This window comes from Lytechinus variegatus, chromosome 2, assembly GCF_018143015.1.
Source record: "Lytechinus variegatus isolate NC3 chromosome 2, Lvar_3.0, whole genome shotgun sequence".
Taxonomy (NCBI): domain Eukaryota; kingdom Metazoa; phylum Echinodermata; class Echinoidea; order Temnopleuroida; family Toxopneustidae; genus Lytechinus; species Lytechinus variegatus.
The window spans coordinates 60,211,709-60,230,537 of NC_054741.1; the positions used below are offsets into that span (position 1 = coordinate 60,211,709).

Here is an 18,829-nt window from a genome sequence, read left to right on the forward strand (position 1 = left end):
CTTTTCTTTACAATAAAGCAATCAAAAGTTATTGTGTGCTGAATTAGCATAGTCCATGCAAATCCCCTCTTAAGATTGCACCTTGAAATTAATGTGGCACAGGAGTGATTCTGTCCGTGGCGGGCAAAGAGTTGAGACACCGTTTAGTGTAAGTTCTGGCTGTTCCATAGAGCAGTCGAGCAGCCACTGAAGTGTGTGCTCCTTTCCTTTCTTCTGAGTTGACCCTTGATTTTTGTTGCACTCATTTGACAGTCTGGGGGAGCATGGACCGACTCGGACTGCACACAACACTGCACCTGTGAAGCTGGGCGTTCCCAGTGTGATGCTTTTGAGTGCGGAGAGAACGAGGAATGTGATATCAAGAACGGAGTTCCAAGCTGTTACTGCAAAGACGGCTACACCTCCCTTGGAGATGCCTGCTTTAGAGGTGAGAATTCCATTTTGAGACATCGATAGCCTTTTCCTTTTATCCCCTTGAGATGATGAATGGAAATACTTTTTAGCGTTGGAGCGTTTTCATGGTTGGAAGCCGATGGGGATCCTGACTTATTTTTTGCGATTCTTCTTTATCCATAGCTCCTGGGTATTGTCAGATCTGGGGTGATCCTCATTATGTTACCTTCGATAAGAAGAAGTACAACTTCCAGGGTGCCTGCGACTACACTTTGGTCAGAGATTGCGGAAACTCCAGTGACTACCACCTGTGGTCCAACAATGAACGACGGCGCCCATCCGACCGTGTTTCTTTCCTGAGGGAAGTGATACTTGATCTGAGGGGTTCCCGATACTCTTTGATGAAGGGCTTCCACGTCAGAGTAAATGGCGTAGATGTGTCTGACTACCTTCCCTACATTGATGACCAGGCCTTGATCTACCGGGATGTGACATCAGTGGTATGAGGAAGACAATTTTTTTTTCTTCTTAGTCTGTATTTATTTAAATGAGGGTGTTGTTGAGGCATGGAATAGCGGGTTGTTGTGTTTTTTGTTGAAATAATGCCACTCTGAATGTATGCTTCTGGGTGTTGAATATTTGAAGGGGTTGTGTTGTAGTTGAATTTCTTGAACGTTGAAGCATGTGCAGGATAAGTATTTCCCTCTTTCTTTTCTTTTAGAATCTGGTAACGGATTTCTTGTGGGTGAGCTACGACGGACAAGACAGCGCCGATGTGTACCTGAGCTACTATGCAGGAAGAACCTGTGGCCTTTGTGGATCTTTTGATGGGGAGAAGAAGAATGATTTGCTGCTTCCTTCCGGGGATTTGGTAAGAGATACCTTTCATGTATCACTCTTTAGTCCGTCATGAATATCCTTTTGTTCTTGTGATGAATGGATGCGGCTTGCGGGGAAAGCGCCTTCCAGTCATTCCTGTTTCTCACGGAGAACATGATGAAGTATTTTGTACTGTGAAAGTTTTTCGGATGGTTTACATTGATTTGTTTTTTCAACAGGCAAGATCTGCCACTGAGTTTGGAAACAGTTGGGTGGTTAATCCTGACCAGTGCGAAGATGTGGATCCAGGTCCAACCGATCCTTGCGAGGAGGGAGAGAACGGACTGACAGCATCTAGTGATCTCTGCTATTACTTGAAGGATCCTACAGGTAAGTTTGAATGTCATGGGAACAACCTTTCAAACGTTGCTGTCCACTTCAACGTGTCTGGCGTTTGTGTTGGTGTCACGTTTGGTCGGGGAAATGCTCTGTGGAAATTGTCATGATGAATGGAAAGTTCATATAAAAGCATGCTTCCTCTAACAACATCTGACCTAATCTTGCTTCCTGTTCAGGACCATTTGAATCTTGTATTGAGATTTTGAGCCCTGACGACTACTACGACTCCTGCGTCTATGACGTTTGCTTAACCGGTGATGATGCTCTGTGTGCCAGTCTCGCCCAGTATGCCCGTGCCTGCAAGATGGAGGGAGGGAATCCTGGCAGATGGAGACTGGGTGTGGATGAATGCCGTAAGTCAATCCGTAGACAATATTTTGGGGGGTGTATCTCTTGATTGGTGATATGCTTGTTGGTAGAGATTAGAGATCGTGTTTGTGCGGTTTTGGTACAGACCGTCACCCTGTGCCTGTTTTCAAATGCTATCTTTGTTGTCTCGTTTGCAGAGCTGAACTGTCCTTCGAACACTGTGTACGATCCATGCTTCAGTGGCTGTCCAGCAACATGTTCCTCTGCTTCCAGCTCATTGTCCTGCAATGCCACCTGCCAGGAGACATGCCGGTGTGAGGATGGACTGGTGCTCGATGGCGGGAAGTGCGTTGATCCATCGCAGTGTGGTTGCACTCTGGACAACGGTGTTTATATTCCGGTAAGCTTGACATCCAGTGCTGCAGTAGCTAACATGCAGTTTCCTTTTTCCATTTCAGTAGTATTAACTCTTTGGCCGCTTTGTTCGACTGGAGTCACATACAGGGGGCTGCCAACTTGGACTCAAGTCGCATTTCATTCACAAAACACACAGAGCGTATTGAGTCTATTGTTCATGCACACCTACACAGTAATGATGTGTGCATCGCATGGTACTGTGTTCACACAATGCTTTTCTTTACAATAAAGCAATCAAAAGTTATTGTGTGCTGAATTAGCATAGTCCATGCAAATCCCCTCTTAAGATTGCACCTTGAAATTAATGTGGCACAGGAGTGATTCTGTCCGTGGCGGGCAAAGAGTTGAGACACCGTTTAGTGTAAGTTCTGGCTGTTCCATAGAGCAGTCGAGCAGCCACTGAAGTGTGTGCTCCTTTCCTTTCTTCTGAGTTGACCCTTGATTTTTGTTGCACTCATTTGACAGTCTGGGGGAGCATGGACCGACTCGGACTGCACACAACACTGCACCTGTGAAGCTGGGCGTTCCCAGTGTGATGCTTTTGAGTGCGGAGAGAACGAGGAATGTGATATCAAGAACGGAGTTCCAAGCTGTTACTGCAAAGACGGCTACACCTCCCTTGGAGATGCCTGCTTTAGAGGTGAGAATTCCATTTTGAGACATCGATAGCCTTTTCCTTTTATCCCCTTGAGATGATGAATGGAAATACTTTTTAGCGTTGGAGCGTTTTCATGGTTGGAAGCCGATGGGGATCCTGACTTATTTTTTGCGATTCTTCTTTATCCATAGCTCCTGGGTATTGTCAGATCTGGGGTGATCCTCATTATGTTACCTTCGATAAGAAGAAGTACAACTTCCAGGGTGCCTGCGACTACACTTTGGTCAGAGATTGCGGAAACTCCAGTGACTACCACCTGTGGTCCAACAATGAACGACGGCGCCCATCCGACCGTGTTTCTTTCCTGAGGGAAGTGATACTTGATCTGAGGGGTTCCCGATACTCTTTGATGAAGGGCTTCCACGTCAGAGTAAATGGCGTAGATGTGTCTGACTACCTTCCCTACATTGATGACCAGGCCTTGATCTACCGGGATGTGACATCAGTGGTATGAGGAAGACAATTTTTTTTTCTTCTTAGTCTGTATTTATTTAAATGAGGGTGTTGTTGAGGCATGGAATAGCGGGTTGTTGTGTTTTTTGTTGAAATAATGCCACTCTGAATGTATGCTTCTGGGTGTTGAATATTTGAAGGGGTTGTGTTGTAGTTGAATTTCTTGAACGTTGAAGCATGTGCAGGATAAGTATTTCCCTCTTTCTTTTCTTTTAGAATCTGGTAACGGATTTCTTGTGGGTGAGCTACGACGGACAAGACAGCGCCGATGTGTACCTGAGCTACTATGCAGGAAGAACCTGTGGCCTTTGTGGATCTTTTGATGGGGAGAAGAAGAATGATTTGCTGCTTCCTTCCGGGGATTTGGTAAGAGATACCTTTCATGTATCACTCTTTAGTCCGTCATGAATATCCTTTTGTTCTTGTGATGAATGGATGCGGCTTGCGGGGAAAGCGCCTTCCAGTCATTCCTGTTTCTCACGGAGAACATGATGAAGTATTTTGTACTGTGAAAGTTTTTCGGATGGTTTACATTGATTTGTTTTTTCAACAGGCAAGATCTGCCACTGAGTTTGGAAACAGTTGGGTGGTTAATCCTGACCAGTGCGAAGATGTGGATCCAGGTCCAACCGATCCTTGCGAGGAGGGAGAGAACGGACTGACAGCATCTAGTGATCTCTGCTATTACTTGAAGGATCCTACAGGTAAGTTTGAATGTCATGGGAACAACCTTTCAAACGTTGCTGTCCACTTCAACGTGTCTGGCGTTTGTGTTGGTGTCACGTTTGGTCGGGGAAATGCTCTGTGGAAATTGTCATGATGAATGGAAAGTTCATATAAAAGCATGCTTCCTCTAACAACATCTGACCTAATCTTGCTTCCTGTTCAGGACCATTTGAATCTTGTATTGAGATTTTGAGCCCTGACGACTACTACGACTCCTGCGTCTATGACGTTTGCTTAACCGGTGATGATGCTCTGTGTGCCAGTCTCGCCCAGTATGCCCGTGCCTGCAAGATGGAGGGAGGGAATCCTGGCAGATGGAGACTGGGTGTGGATGAATGCCGTAAGTCAATCCGTAGACAATATTTTGGGGGGTGTATCTCTTGATTGGTGATATGCTTGTTGGTAGAGATTAGAGATCGTGTTTGTGCGGTTTTGGTACAGACCGTCACCCTGTGCCTGTTTTCAAATGCTATCTTTGTTGTCTCGTTTGCAGAGCTGAACTGTCCTTCGAACACTGTGTACGATCCATGCTTCAGTGGCTGTCCAGCAACATGTTCCTCTGCTTCCAGCTCATTGTCCTGCAATGCCACCTGCCAGGAGACATGCCGGTGTGAGGATGGACTGGTGCTCGATGGCGGGAAGTGCGTTGATCCATCGCAGTGTGGTTGCACTCTGGACAACGGTGTTTATATTCCGGTAAGCTTGACATCCAGTGCTGCAGTAGCTAACATGCAGTTTCCTTTTTCCATTTCAGTAGTATTAACTCTTTGGCCGCTTTGTTCGACTGGAGTCACATACAGGGGGCTGCCAACTTGGACTCAAGTCGCATTTCATTCACAAAACACACAGAGCGTATTGAGTCTATTGTTCATGCACACCTACACAGTAATGATGTGTGCATCGCATGGTACTGTGTTCACACAATGCTTTTCTTTACAATAAAGCAATCAAAAGTTATTGTGTGCTGAATTAGCATAGTCCATGCAAATCCCCTCTTAAGATTGCACCTTGAAATTAATGTGGCACAGGAGTGATTCTGTCCGTGGCGGGCAAAGAGTTGAGACACCGTTTAGTGTAAGTTCTGGCTGTTCCATAGAGCAGTCGAGCAGCCACTGAAGTGTGTGCTCCTTTCCTTTCTTCTGAGTTGACCCTTGATTTTTGTTGCACTCATTTGACAGTCTGGGGGAGCATGGACCGACTCGGACTGCACACAACACTGCACCTGTGAAGCTGGGCGTTCCCAGTGTGATGCTTTTGAGTGCGGAGAGAACGAGGAATGTGATATCAAGAACGGAGTTCCAAGCTGTTACTGCAAAGACGGCTACACCTCCCTTGGAGATGCCTGCTTTAGAGGTGAGAATTCCATTTTGAGACATCGATAGCCTTTTCCTTTTATCCCCTTGAGATGATGAATGGAAATACTTTTTAGCGTTGGAGCGTTTTCATGGTTGGAAGCCGATGGGGATCCTGACTTATTTTTTGCGATTCTTCTTTATCCATAGCTCCTGGGTATTGTCAGATCTGGGGTGATCCTCATTATGTTACCTTCGATAAGAAGAAGTACAACTTCCAGGGTGCCTGCGACTACACTTTGGTCAGAGATTGCGGAAACTCCAGTGACTACCACCTGTGGTCCAACAATGAACGACGGCGCCCATCCGACCGTGTTTCTTTCCTGAGGGAAGTGATACTTGATCTGAGGGGTTCCCGATACTCTTTGATGAAGGGCTTCCACGTCAGAGTAAATGGCGTAGATGTGTCTGACTACCTTCCCTACATTGATGACCAGGCCTTGATCTACCGGGATGTGACATCAGTGGTATGAGGAAGACAATTTTTTTTTCTTCTTAGTCTGTATTTATTTAAATGAGGGTGTTGTTGAGGCATGGAATAGCGGGTTGTTGTGTTTTTTGTTGAAATAATGCCACTCTGAATGTATGCTTCTGGGTGTTGAATATTTGAAGGGGTTGTGTTGTAGTTGAATTTCTTGAACGTTGAAGCATGTGCAGGATAAGTATTTCCCTCTTTCTTTTCTTTTAGAATCTGGTAACGGATTTCTTGTGGGTGAGCTACGACGGACAAGACAGCGCCGATGTGTACCTGAGCTACTATGCAGGAAGAACCTGTGGCCTTTGTGGATCTTTTGATGGGGAGAAGAAGAATGATTTGCTGCTTCCTTCCGGGGATTTGGTAAGAGATACCTTTCATGTATCACTCTTTAGTCCGTCATGAATATCCTTTTGTTCTTGTGATGAATGGATGCGGCTTGCGGGGAAAGCGCCTTCCAGTCATTCCTGTTTCTCACGGAGAACATGATGAAGTATTTTGTACTGTGAAAGTTTTTCGGATGGTTTACATTGATTTGTTTTTTCAACAGGCAAGATCTGCCACTGAGTTTGGAAACAGTTGGGTGGTTAATCCTGACCAGTGCGAAGATGTGGATCCAGGTCCAACCGATCCTTGCGAGGAGGGAGAGAACGGACTGACAGCATCTAGTGATCTCTGCTATTACTTGAAGGATCCTACAGGTAAGTTTGAATGTCATGGGAACAACCTTTCAAACGTTGCTGTCCACTTCAACGTGTCTGGCGTTTGTGTTGGTGTCACGTTTGGTCGGGGAAATGCTCTGTGGAAATTGTCATGATGAATGGAAAGTTCATATAAAAGCATGCTTCCTCTAACAACATCTGACCTAATCTTGCTTCCTGTTCAGGACCATTTGAATCTTGTATTGAGATTTTGAGCCCTGACGACTACTACGACTCCTGCGTCTATGACGTTTGCTTAACCGGTGATGATGCTCTGTGTGCCAGTCTCGCCCAGTATGCCCGTGCCTGCAAGATGGAGGGAGGGAATCCTGGCAGATGGAGACTGGGTGTGGATGAATGCCGTAAGTCAATCCGTAGACAATATTTTGGGGGGTGTATCTCTTGATTGGTGATATGCTTGTTGGTAGAGATTAGAGATCGTGTTTGTGCGGTTTTGGTACAGACCGTCACCCTGTGCCTGTTTTCAAATGCTATCTTTGTTGTCTCGTTTGCAGAGCTGAACTGTCCTTCGAACACTGTGTACGATCCATGCTTCAGTGGCTGTCCAGCAACATGTTCCTCTGCTTCCAGCTCATTGTCCTGCAATGCCACCTGCCAGGAGACATGCCGGTGTGAGGATGGACTGGTGCTCGATGGCGGGAAGTGCGTTGATCCATCGCAGTGTGGTTGCACTCTGGACAACGGTGTTTATATTCCGGTAAGCTTGACATCCAGTGCTGCAGTAGCTAACATGCAGTTTCCTTTTTCCATTTCAGTAGTATTAACTCTTTGGCCGCTTTGTTCGACTGGAGTCACATACAGGGGGCTGCCAACTTGGACTCAAGTCGCATTTCATTCACAAAACACACAGAGCGTATTGAGTCTATTGTTCATGCACACCTACACAGTAATGATGTGTGCATCGCATGGTACTGTGTTCACACAATGCTTTTCTTTACAATAAAGCAATCAAAAGTTATTGTGTGCTGAATTAGCATAGTCCATGCAAATCCCCTCTTAAGATTGCACCTTGAAATTAATGTGGCACAGGAGTGATTCTGTCCGTGGCGGGCAAAGAGTTGAGACACCGTTTAGTGTAAGTTCTGGCTGTTCCATAGAGCAGTCGAGCAGCCACTGAAGTGTGTGCTCCTTTCCTTTCTTCTGAGTTGACCCTTGATTTTTGTTGCACTCATTTGACAGTCTGGGGGAGCATGGACCGACTCGGACTGCACACAACACTGCACCTGTGAAGCTGGGCGTTCCCAGTGTGATGCTTTTGAGTGCGGAGAGAACGAGGAATGTGATATCAAGAACGGAGTTCCAAGCTGTTACTGCAAAGACGGCTACACCTCCCTTGGAGATGCCTGCTTTAGAGGTGAGAATTCCATTTTGAGACATCGATAGCCTTTTCCTTTTATCCCCTTGAGATGATGAATGGAAATACTTTTTAGCGTTGGAGCGTTTTCATGGTTGGAAGCCGATGGGGATCCTGACTTATTTTTTGCGATTCTTCTTTATCCATAGCTCCTGGGTATTGTCAGATCTGGGGTGATCCTCATTATGTTACCTTCGATAAGAAGAAGTACAACTTCCAGGGTGCCTGCGACTACACTTTGGTCAGAGATTGCGGAAACTCCAGTGACTACCACCTGTGGTCCAACAATGAACGACGGCGCCCATCCGACCGTGTTTCTTTCCTGAGGGAAGTGATACTTGATCTGAGGGGTTCCCGATACTCTTTGATGAAGGGCTTCCACGTCAGAGTAAATGGCGTAGATGTGTCTGACTACCTTCCCTACATTGATGACCAGGCCTTGATCTACCGGGATGTGACATCAGTGGTATGAGGAAGACAATTTTTTTTTCTTCTTAGTCTGTATTTATTTAAATGAGGGTGTTGTTGAGGCATGGAATAGCGGGTTGTTGTGTTTTTTGTTGAAATAATGCCACTCTGAATGTATGCTTCTGGGTGTTGAATATTTGAAGGGGTTGTGTTGTAGTTGAATTTCTTGAACGTTGAAGCATGTGCAGGATAAGTATTTCCCTCTTTCTTTTCTTTTAGAATCTGGTAACGGATTTCTTGTGGGTGAGCTACGACGGACAAGACAGCGCCGATGTGTACCTGAGCTACTATGCAGGAAGAACCTGTGGCCTTTGTGGATCTTTTGATGGGGAGAAGAAGAATGATTTGCTGCTTCCTTCCGGGGATTTGGTAAGAGATACCTTTCATGTATCACTCTTTAGTCCGTCATGAATATCCTTTTGTTCTTGTGATGAATGGATGCGGCTTGCGGGGAAAGCGCCTTCCAGTCATTCCTGTTTCTCACGGAGAACATGATGAAGTATTTTGTACTGTGAAAGTTTTTCGGATGGTTTACATTGATTTGTTTTTTCAACAGGCAAGATCTGCCACTGAGTTTGGAAACAGTTGGGTGGTTAATCCTGACCAGTGCGAAGATGTGGATCCAGGTCCAACCGATCCTTGCGAGGAGGGAGAGAACGGACTGACAGCATCTAGTGATCTCTGCTATTACTTGAAGGATCCTACAGGTAAGTTTGAATGTCATGGGAACAACCTTTCAAACGTTGCTGTCCACTTCAACGTGTCTGGCGTTTGTGTTGGTGTCACGTTTGGTCGGGGAAATGCTCTGTGGAAATTGTCATGATGAATGGAAAGTTCATATAAAAGCATGCTTCCTCTAACAACATCTGACCTAATCTTGCTTCCTGTTCAGGACCATTTGAATCTTGTATTGAGATTTTGAGCCCTGACGACTACTACGACTCCTGCGTCTATGACGTTTGCTTAACCGGTGATGATGCTCTGTGTGCCAGTCTCGCCCAGTATGCCCGTGCCTGCAAGATGGAGGGAGGGAATCCTGGCAGATGGAGACTGGGTGTGGATGAATGCCGTAAGTCAATCCGTAGACAATATTTTGGGGGGTGTATCTCTTGATTGGTGATATGCTTGTTGGTAGAGATTAGAGATCGTGTTTGTGCGGTTTTGGTACAGACCGTCACCCTGTGCCTGTTTTCAAATGCTATCTTTGTTGTCTCGTTTGCAGAGCTGAACTGTCCTTCGAACACTGTGTACGATCCATGCTTCAGTGGCTGTCCAGCAACATGTTCCTCTGCTTCCAGCTCATTGTCCTGCAATGCCACCTGCCAGGAGACATGCCGGTGTGAGGATGGACTGGTGCTCGATGGCGGGAAGTGCGTTGATCCATCGCAGTGTGGTTGCACTCTGGACAACGGTGTTTATATTCCGGTAAGCTTGACATCCAGTGCTGCAGTAGCTAACATGCAGTTTCTTTTTCCATTTCAGTAGTATTAACTCTTTGGCCGCTTTGTTCGACTGGAGTCACATACAGGGGGCTGCCAACTTGGACTCAAGTCGCATTTCATTCACAAAACACACAGAGCGTATTGAGTCTATTGTTCATGCACACCTACACAGTAATGATGTGTGCATCGCATGGTACTGTGTTCACACAATGCTTTTCTTTACAATAAAGCAATCAAAAGTTATTGTGTGCTGAATTAGCATAGTCCATGCAAATCCCCTCTTAAGATTGCACCTTGAAATTAATGTGGCACAGGAGTGATTCTGTCCGTGGCGGGCAAAGAGTTGAGACACCGTTTAGTGTAAGTTCTGGCTGTTCCATAGAGCAGTCGAGCAGCCACTGAAGTGTGTGCTCCTTTCCTTTCTTCTGAGTTGACCCTTGATTTTTGTTGCACTCATTTGACAGTCTGGGGGAGCATGGACCGACTCGGACTGCACACAACACTGCACCTGTGAAGCTGGGCGTTCCCAGTGTGATGCTTTTGAGTGCGGAGAGAACGAGGAATGTGATATCAAGAACGGAGTTCCAAGCTGTTACTGCAAAGACGGCTACACCTCCCTTGGAGATGCCTGCTTTAGAGGTGAGAATTCCATTTTGAGACATCGATAGCCTTTTCCTTTTATCCCCTTGAGATGATGAATGGAAATACTTTTTAGCGTTGGAGCGTTTTCATGGTTGGAAGCCGATGGGGATCCTGACTTATTTTTTGCGATTCTTCTTTATCCATAGCTCCTGGGTATTGTCAGATCTGGGGTGATCCTCATTATGTTACCTTCGATAAGAAGAAGTACAACTTCCAGGGTGCCTGCGACTACACTTTGGTCAGAGATTGCGGAAACTCCAGTGACTACCACCTGTGGTCCAACAATGAACGACGGCGCCCATCCGACCGTGTTTCTTTCCTGAGGGAAGTGATACTTGATCTGAGGGGTTCCCGATACTCTTTGATGAAGGGCTTCCACGTCAGAGTAAATGGCGTAGATGTGTCTGACTACCTTCCCTACATTGATGACCAGGCCTTGATCTACCGGGATGTGACATCAGTGGTATGAGGAAGACAATTTTTTTTTCTTCTTAGTCTGTATTTATTTAAATGAGGGTGTTGTTGAGGCATGGAATAGCGGGTTGTTGTGTTTTTTGTTGAAATAATGCCACTCTGAATGTATGCTTCTGGGTGTTGAATATTTGAAGGGGTTGTGTTGTAGTTGAATTTCTTGAACGTTGAAGCATGTGCAGGATAAGTATTTCCCTCTTTCTTTTCTTTTAGAATCTGGTAACGGATTTCTTGTGGGTGAGCTACGACGGACAAGACAGCGCCGATGTGTACCTGAGCTACTATGCAGGAAGAACCTGTGGCCTTTGTGGATCTTTTGATGGGGAGAAGAAGAATGATTTGCTGCTTCCTTCCGGGGATTTGGTAAGAGATACCTTTCATGTATCACTCTTTAGTCCGTCATGAATATCCTTTTGTTCTTGTGATGAATGGATGCGGCTTGCGGGGAAAGCGCCTTCCAGTCATTCCTGTTTCTCACGGAGAACATGATGAAGTATTTTGTACTGTGAAAGTTTTTCGGATGGTTTACATTGATTTGTTTTTTCAACAGGCAAGATCTGCCACTGAGTTTGGAAACAGTTGGGTGGTTAATCCTGACCAGTGCGAAGATGTGGATCCAGGTCCAACCGATCCTTGCGAGGAGGGAGAGAACGGACTGACAGCATCTAGTGATCTCTGCTATTACTTGAAGGATCCTACAGGTAAGTTTGAATGTCATGGGAACAACCTTTCAAACGTTGCTGTCCACTTCAACGTGTCTGGCGTTTGTGTTGGTGTCACGTTTGGTCGGGGAAATGCTCTGTGGAAATTGTCATGATGAATGGAAAGTTCATATAAAAGCATGCTTCCTCTAACAACATCTGACCTAATCTTGCTTCCTGTTCAGGACCATTTGAATCTTGTATTGAGATTTTGAGCCCTGACGACTACTACGACTCCTGCGTCTATGACGTTTGCTTAACCGGTGATGATGCTCTGTGTGCCAGTCTCGCCCAGTATGCCCGTGCCTGCAAGATGGAGGGAGGGAATCCTGGCAGATGGAGACTGGGTGTGGATGAATGCCGTAAGTCAATCCGTAGACAATATTTTGGGGGGTGTATCTCTTGATTGGTGATATGCTTGTTGGTAGAGATTAGAGATCGTGTTTGTGCGGTTTTGGTACAGACCGTCACCCTGTGCCTGTTTTCAAATGCTATCTTTGTTGTCTCGTTTGCAGAGCTGAACTGTCCTTCGAACACTGTGTACGATCCATGCTTCAGTGGCTGTCCAGCAACATGTTCCTCTGCTTCCAGCTCATTGTCCTGCAATGCCACCTGCCAGGAGACATGCCGGTGTGAGGATGGACTGGTGCTCGATGGCGGGAAGTGCGTTGATCCATCGCAGTGTGGTTGCACTCTGGACAACGGTGTTTATATTCCGGTAAGCTTGACATCCAGTGCTGCAGTAGCTAACATGCAGTTTCCTTTTTCCATTTCAGTAGTATTAACTCTTTGGCCGCTTTGTTCGACTGGAGTCACATACAGGGGGCTGCCAACTTGGACTCAAGTCGCATTTCATTCACAAAACACACAGAGCGTATTGAGTCTATTGTTCATGCACACCTACACAGTAATGATGTGTGCATCGCATGGTACTGTGTTCACACAATGCTTTTCTTTACAATAAAGCAATCAAAAGTTATTGTGTGCTGAATTAGCATAGTCCATGCAAATCCCCTCTTAAGATTGCACCTTGAAATTAATGTGGCACAGGAGTGATTCTGTCCGTGGCGGGCAAAGAGTTGAGACACCGTTTAGTGTAAGTTCTGGCTGTTCCATCGAGCAGTCGAGCAGCCACTGAAGTGTGTGCTCCTTTCCTTTCTTCTGAGTTGACCCTTGATTTTTGTTGCACTCATTTGACAGTCTGGGGGAGCATGGACCGACTCGGACTGCACACAACACTGCACCTGTGAAGCTGGGCGTTCCCAGTGTGATGCTTTTGAGTGCGGAGAGAACGAGGAATGTGATATCAAGAACGGAGTTCCAAGCTGTTACTGCAAAGACGGCTACACCTCCCTTGGAGATGCCTGCTTTAGAGGTGAGAATTCCATTTTGAGACATCGATAGCCTTTTCCTTTTATCCCCTTGAGATGATGAATGGAAATACTTTTTAGCGTTGGAGCGTTTTCATGGTTGGAAGCCGATGGGGATCCTGACTTATTTTTTGCGATTCTTCTTTATCCATAGCTCCTGGGTATTGTCAGATCTGGGGTGATCCTCATTATGTTACCTTCGATAAGAAGAAGTACAACTTCCAGGGTGCCTGCGACTACACTTTGGTCAGAGATTGCGGAAACTCCAGTGACTACCACCTGTGGTCCAACAATGAACGACGGCGCCCATCCGACCGTGTTTCTTTCCTGAGGGAAGTGATACTTGATCTGAGGGGTTCCCGATACTCTTTGATGAAGGGCTTCCACGTCAGAGTAAATGGCGTAGATGTGTCTGACTACCTTCCCTACATTGATGACCAGGCCTTGATCTACCGGGATGTGACATCAGTGGTATGAGGAAGACAATTTTTTTTTCTTCTTAGTCTGTATTTATTTAAATGAGGGTGTTGTTGAGGCATGGAATAGCGGGTTGTTGTGTTTTTTGTTGAAATAATGCCACTCTGAATGTATGCTTCTGGGTGTTGAATATTTGAAGGGGTTGTGTTGTAGTTGAATTTCTTGAACGTTGAAGCATGTGCAGGATAAGTATTTCCCTCTTTCTTTTCTTTTAGAATCTGGTAACGGATTTCTTGTGGGTGAGCTACGACGGACAAGACAGCGCCGATGTGTACCTGAGCTACTATGCAGGAAGAACCTGTGGCCTTTGTGGATCTTTTGATGGGGAGAAGAAGAATGATTTGCTGCTTCCTTCCGGGGATTTGGTAAGAGATACCTTTCATGTATCACTCTTTAGTCCGTCATGAATATCCTTTTGTTCTTGTGATGAATGGATGCGTCTTGCGGGGAAAGCGCCTTCCAGTCATTCCTGTTTCTCACGGAGAACATGATGAAGTATTTTGTACTGTGAAAGTTTTTCGGATGGTTTACATTGATTTGTTTTTTCAACAGGCAAGATCTGCCACTGAGTTTGGAAACAGTTGGGTGGTTAATCCTGACCAGTGCGAAGATGTGGATCCAGGTCCAACCGATCCTTGCGAGGAGGGAGAGAACGGACTGACAGCATCTAGTGATCTCTGCTATTACTTGAAGGATCCTACAGGTAAGTTTGAATGTCATGGGAACAACCTTTCAAACGTTGCTGTCCACTTCAACGTGTCTGGCGTTTGTGTTGGTGTCACGTTTGGTCGGGGAAATGCTCTGTGGAAATTGTCATGATGAATGGAAAGTTCATATAAAAGCATGCTTCCTCTAACAACATCTGACCTAATCTTGCTTCCTGTTCAGGACCATTTGAATCTTGTATTGAGATTTTGAGCCCTGACGACTACTACGACTCCTGCGTCTATGACGTTTGCTTAACCGGTGATGATGCTCTGTGTGCCAGTCTCGCCCAGTATGCCCGTGCCTGCAAGATGGAGGGAGGGAATCCTGGCAGATGGAGACTGGGTGTGGATGAATGCCGTAAGTCAATCCGTAGACAATATTTTGGGGGGTGTATCTCTTGATTGGTGATATGCTTGTTGGTAGAGATTAGAGATCGTGTTTGTGCGGTTTTGGTACAGACCGTCACCCTGTGCCTGTTTTCAAATGCTATCTTTGTTGTCTCGTTTGCAGAGCTGAACTGTCCTTCGAACACTGTGTACGATCCATGCTTCAGTGGCTGTCCAGCAACATGTTCCTCTGCTTCCAGCTCATTGTCCTGCAATGCCACCTGCCAGGAGACATGCCGGTGTGAGGATGGACTGGTGCTCGATGGCGGGAAGTGCGTTGATCCATCGCAGTGTGGTTGCACTCTGGACAACGGTGTTTATATTCCGGTAAGCTTGACATCCAGTGCTGCAGTAGCTAACATGCAGTTTCCTTTTTCCATTTCAGTAGTATTAACTCTTTGGCCGCTTTGTTCGACTGGAGTCACATACAGGGGGCTGCCAACTTGGACTCAAGTCGCATTTCATTCACAAAACACACAGAGCGTATTGAGTCTATTGTTCATGCACACCTACACAGTAATGATGTGTGCATCGCATGGTACTGTGTTCACACAATGCTTTTCTTTACAATAAAGCAATCAAAAGTTATTGTGTGCTGAATTAGCATAGTCCATGCAAATCCCCTCTTAAGATTGCACCTTGAAATTAATGTGGCACAGGAGTGATTCTGTCCGTGGCGGGCAAAGAGTTGAGACACCGTTTAGTGTAAGTTCTGGCTGTTCCATAGAGCAGTCGAGCAGCCACTGAAGTGTGTGCTCCTTTCCTTTCTTCTGAGTTGACCCTTGATTTTTGTTGCACTCATTTGACAGTCTGGGGGAGCATGGACCGACTCGGACTGCACACAACACTGCACCTGTGAAGCTGGGCGTTCCCAGTGTGATGCTTTTGAGTGCGGAGAGAACGAGGAATGTGATATCAAGAACGGAGTTCCAAGCTGTTACTGCAAAGACGGCTACACCTCCCTTGGAGATGCCTGCTTTAGAGGTGAGAATTCCATTTTGAGACATCGATAGCCTTTTCCTTTTATCCCCTTGAGATGATGAATGGAAATACTTTTTAGCGTTGGAGCGTTTTCATGGTTGGAAGCCGATGGGGATCCTGACTTATTTTTTGCGATTCTTCTTTATCCATAGCTCCTGGGTATTGTCAGATCTGGGGTGATCCTCATTATGTTACCTTCGATAAGAAGAAGTACAACTTCCAGGGTGCCTGCGACTACACTTTGGTCAGAGATTGCGGAAACTCCAGTGACTACCACCTGTGGTCCAACAATGAACGACGGCGCCCATCCGACCGTGTTTCTTTCCTGAGGGAAGTGATACTTGATCTGAGGGGTTCCCGATACTCTTTGATGAAGGGCTTCCACGTCAGAGTAAATGGCGTAGATGTGTCTGACTACCTTCCCTACATTGATGACCAGGCCTTGATCTACCGGGATGTGACATCAGTGGTATGAGGAAGACAATTTTTTTTTCTTCTTAGTCTGTATTTATTTAAATGAGGGTGTTGTTGAGGCATGGAATAGCGGGTTGTTGTGTTTTTTGTTGAAATAATGCCACTCTGAATGTATGCTTCTGGGTGTTGAATATTTGAAGGGGTTGTGTTGTAGTTGAATTTCTTGAACGTTGAAGCATGTGCAGGATAAGTATTTCCCTCTTTCTTTTCTTTTAGAATCTGGTAACGGATTTCTTGTGGGTGAGCTACGACGGACAAGACAGCGCCGATGTGTACCTGAGCTACTATGCAGGAAGAACCTGTGGCCTTTGTGGATCTTTTGATGGGGAGAAGAAGAATGATTTGCTGCTTCCTTCCGGGGATTTGGTAAGAGATACCTTTCATGTATCACTCTTTAGTCCGTCATGAATATCCTTTTGTTCTTGTGATGAATGGATGCGTCTTGCGGGGAAAGCGCCTTCCAGTCATTCCTGTTTCTCACGGAGAACATGATGAAGTATTTTGTACTGTGAAAGTTTTTCGGATGGTTTACATTGATTTGTTTTTTCAACAGGCAAGATCTGCCACTGAGTTTGGAAACAGTTGGGTGGTTAATCCTGACCAGTGCGAAGATGTGGATCCAGGTCCAACCGATCCTTGCGAGGAGGGAGAGAACGGACTGACAGCATCTAGTGATCTCTGCTATTACTTGAAGGATCCTACAGGTAAGTTTGAATGTCATGGGAACAACCTTTCAAACGTTGCTGTCCACTTCAACGTGTCTGGCGTTTGTGTTGGTGTCACGTTTGGTCGGGGAAATGCTCTGTGGAAATTGTCATGATGAATGGAAAGTTCATATAAAAGCATGCTTCCTCTAACAACATCTGACCTAATCTTGCTTCCTGTTCAGGACCATTTGAATCTTGTATTGAGATTTTGAGCCCTGACGACTACTACGACTCCTGCGTCTATGACGTTTGCTTAACCGGTGATGATGCTCTGTGTGCCAGTCTCGCCCAGTATGCCCGTGCCTGCAAGATGGAGGGAGGGAATCCTGGCAGATGGAGACTGGGTGTGGATGAATGCCGTAAGTCAATCCGTAGACAATATTTTGGGGGGTGTATCTCTTGATTGGTGATATGCTTGTTGGTAGAGATTAGAGATCGTGTTTGTGCGGTTTTGGTACAGACCGTCACCCTGTGCCTGTTTTCAAATGCTATCTTTGTTGTCTCGTTTGCAGAGCTGAACTGTCCTTCGAACACTGTGTACGATCCATGCTTCAGTGGCTGTCCAGCAACATGTTCCTCTGCTTCCAGCTCATTGTCCTGCAATGCCACCTGCCAGGAGACATGCCGGTGTGAGGATGGACTGGTGCTCGATGGCGGGAAGTGCGTTGATCCATCGCAGTGTGGTTGCACTCTGGACAACGGTGTTTATATTCCGGTAAGCTTGACATCCAGTGCTGCAGTAGCTAACATGCAGTTTCTTTTTCCATTTCAGTAGTATTAACTCTTTGGCCGCTTTGTTCGACTGGAGTCACATACAGGGGGCTGCCAACTTGGACTCAAGTCGCATTTCATTCACAAAACACACAGAGCGTATTGAGTCTATTGTTCATGCACACCTACACAGTAATGATGTGTGCATCGCATGGTACTGTGTTCACACAATGCTTTTCTTTACAATAAAGCAATCAAAAGTTATTGTGTGCTGAATTAGCATAGTCCATGCAAATCCCCTCTTAAGATTGCACCTTGAAATTAATGTGGCACAGGAGTGATTCTGTCCGTGGCGGGCAAAGAGTTGAGACACCGTTTAGTGTAAGTTCTGGCTGTTCCATAGAGCAGTCGAGCAGCCACTGAAGTGTGTGCTCCTTTCCTTTCTTCTGAGTTGACCCTTGATTTTTGTTGCACTCATTTGACAGTCTGGGGGAGCATGGACCGACTCGGACTGCACACAACACTGCACCTGTGAAGCTGGGCGTTCCCAGTGTGATGCTTTTGAGTGCGGAGAGAACGAGGAATGTGATATCAAGAACGGAGTTCCAAGCTGTTACTGCAAAGACGGCTACACCTCCCTTGGAGATGCCTGCTTTAGAGGTGAGAATTCCATTTTGAGACATCGATAGCCTTTTCCTTTTATCCCCTTGAGATGATGAATGGAAATACTTTTTAGCGTTGGAGCGTTTTCATGGTTGGAAGCCGATGGGGATCCTGACTTATTTTTTGCGATTCTTCTTTATCCATAGCTCCTGGGTATTGTCAGATCTGGGGTGATCCTCATTATGTTACCTTCGATAAGAAGAAGTACAACTTCCAGGGTGCCTGCGACTACACTTTGGTCAGAGATTGCGGAAACTCCAGTGACTACCACCTGTGGTCCAACAATGAACGACGGCGCCCATCCGACCGTGTTTCTTTCCTGAGGGAAGTGATACTTGATCTGAGGGGTTCCCGATACTCTTTGATGAAGGGCTTCCACGTCAGAGTAAATGGCGTAGATGTGTCTGACTACCTTCCCTACATTGATGACCAGGCCTTGATCTACCGGGATGTGACATCAGTGGTATGAGGAAGACAATTTTTTTTCTTCTTAGTCTGTATTTATTTAAATGAGGGTGTTGTTGAGGCATGGAATAGCGGGTTGTTGTGTT

At 45.9% G+C, this 18,829-nt stretch overlaps 1 protein-coding gene across 1 annotated transcript in view; it reads left to right on the forward strand.

Annotated features, from left to right (window-relative positions):
* Nucleotides 1–18,829, forward strand: part of LOC121406899 — a 165,992-nt gene that overhangs the window by 28,972 nt on the left and 118,191 nt on the right. The window contains 44 exon segments of the mRNA XM_041597771.1: nt 253–427; nt 577–893; nt 1,115–1,264; nt 1,452–1,602; nt 1,788–1,964; nt 2,118–2,320; nt 2,803–2,977; nt 3,127–3,443; nt 3,665–3,814; nt 4,002–4,152; nt 4,338–4,514; nt 4,668–4,870; nt 5,353–5,527; nt 5,677–5,993; nt 6,215–6,364; nt 6,552–6,702; nt 6,888–7,064; nt 7,218–7,420; nt 7,903–8,077; nt 8,227–8,543; nt 8,765–8,914; nt 9,102–9,252; nt 9,438–9,614; nt 9,768–9,970; nt 10,452–10,626; nt 10,776–11,092; nt 11,314–11,463; nt 11,651–11,801; nt 11,987–12,163; nt 12,317–12,519; nt 13,002–13,176; nt 13,326–13,642; nt 13,864–14,013; nt 14,201–14,351; nt 14,537–14,713; nt 14,867–15,069; nt 15,552–15,726; nt 15,876–16,192; nt 16,414–16,563; nt 16,751–16,901; nt 17,087–17,263; nt 17,417–17,619; nt 18,101–18,275; nt 18,425–18,741. Of these exon segments, the coding sequence (XP_041453705.1) occupies nt 253–427; nt 577–893; nt 1,115–1,264; nt 1,452–1,602; nt 1,788–1,964; nt 2,118–2,320; nt 2,803–2,977; nt 3,127–3,443; nt 3,665–3,814; nt 4,002–4,152; nt 4,338–4,514; nt 4,668–4,870; nt 5,353–5,527; nt 5,677–5,993; nt 6,215–6,364; nt 6,552–6,702; nt 6,888–7,064; nt 7,218–7,420; nt 7,903–8,077; nt 8,227–8,543; nt 8,765–8,914; nt 9,102–9,252; nt 9,438–9,614; nt 9,768–9,970; nt 10,452–10,626; nt 10,776–11,092; nt 11,314–11,463; nt 11,651–11,801; nt 11,987–12,163; nt 12,317–12,519; nt 13,002–13,176; nt 13,326–13,642; nt 13,864–14,013; nt 14,201–14,351; nt 14,537–14,713; nt 14,867–15,069; nt 15,552–15,726; nt 15,876–16,192; nt 16,414–16,563; nt 16,751–16,901; nt 17,087–17,263; nt 17,417–17,619; nt 18,101–18,275; nt 18,425–18,741 (8,703 nt within the window).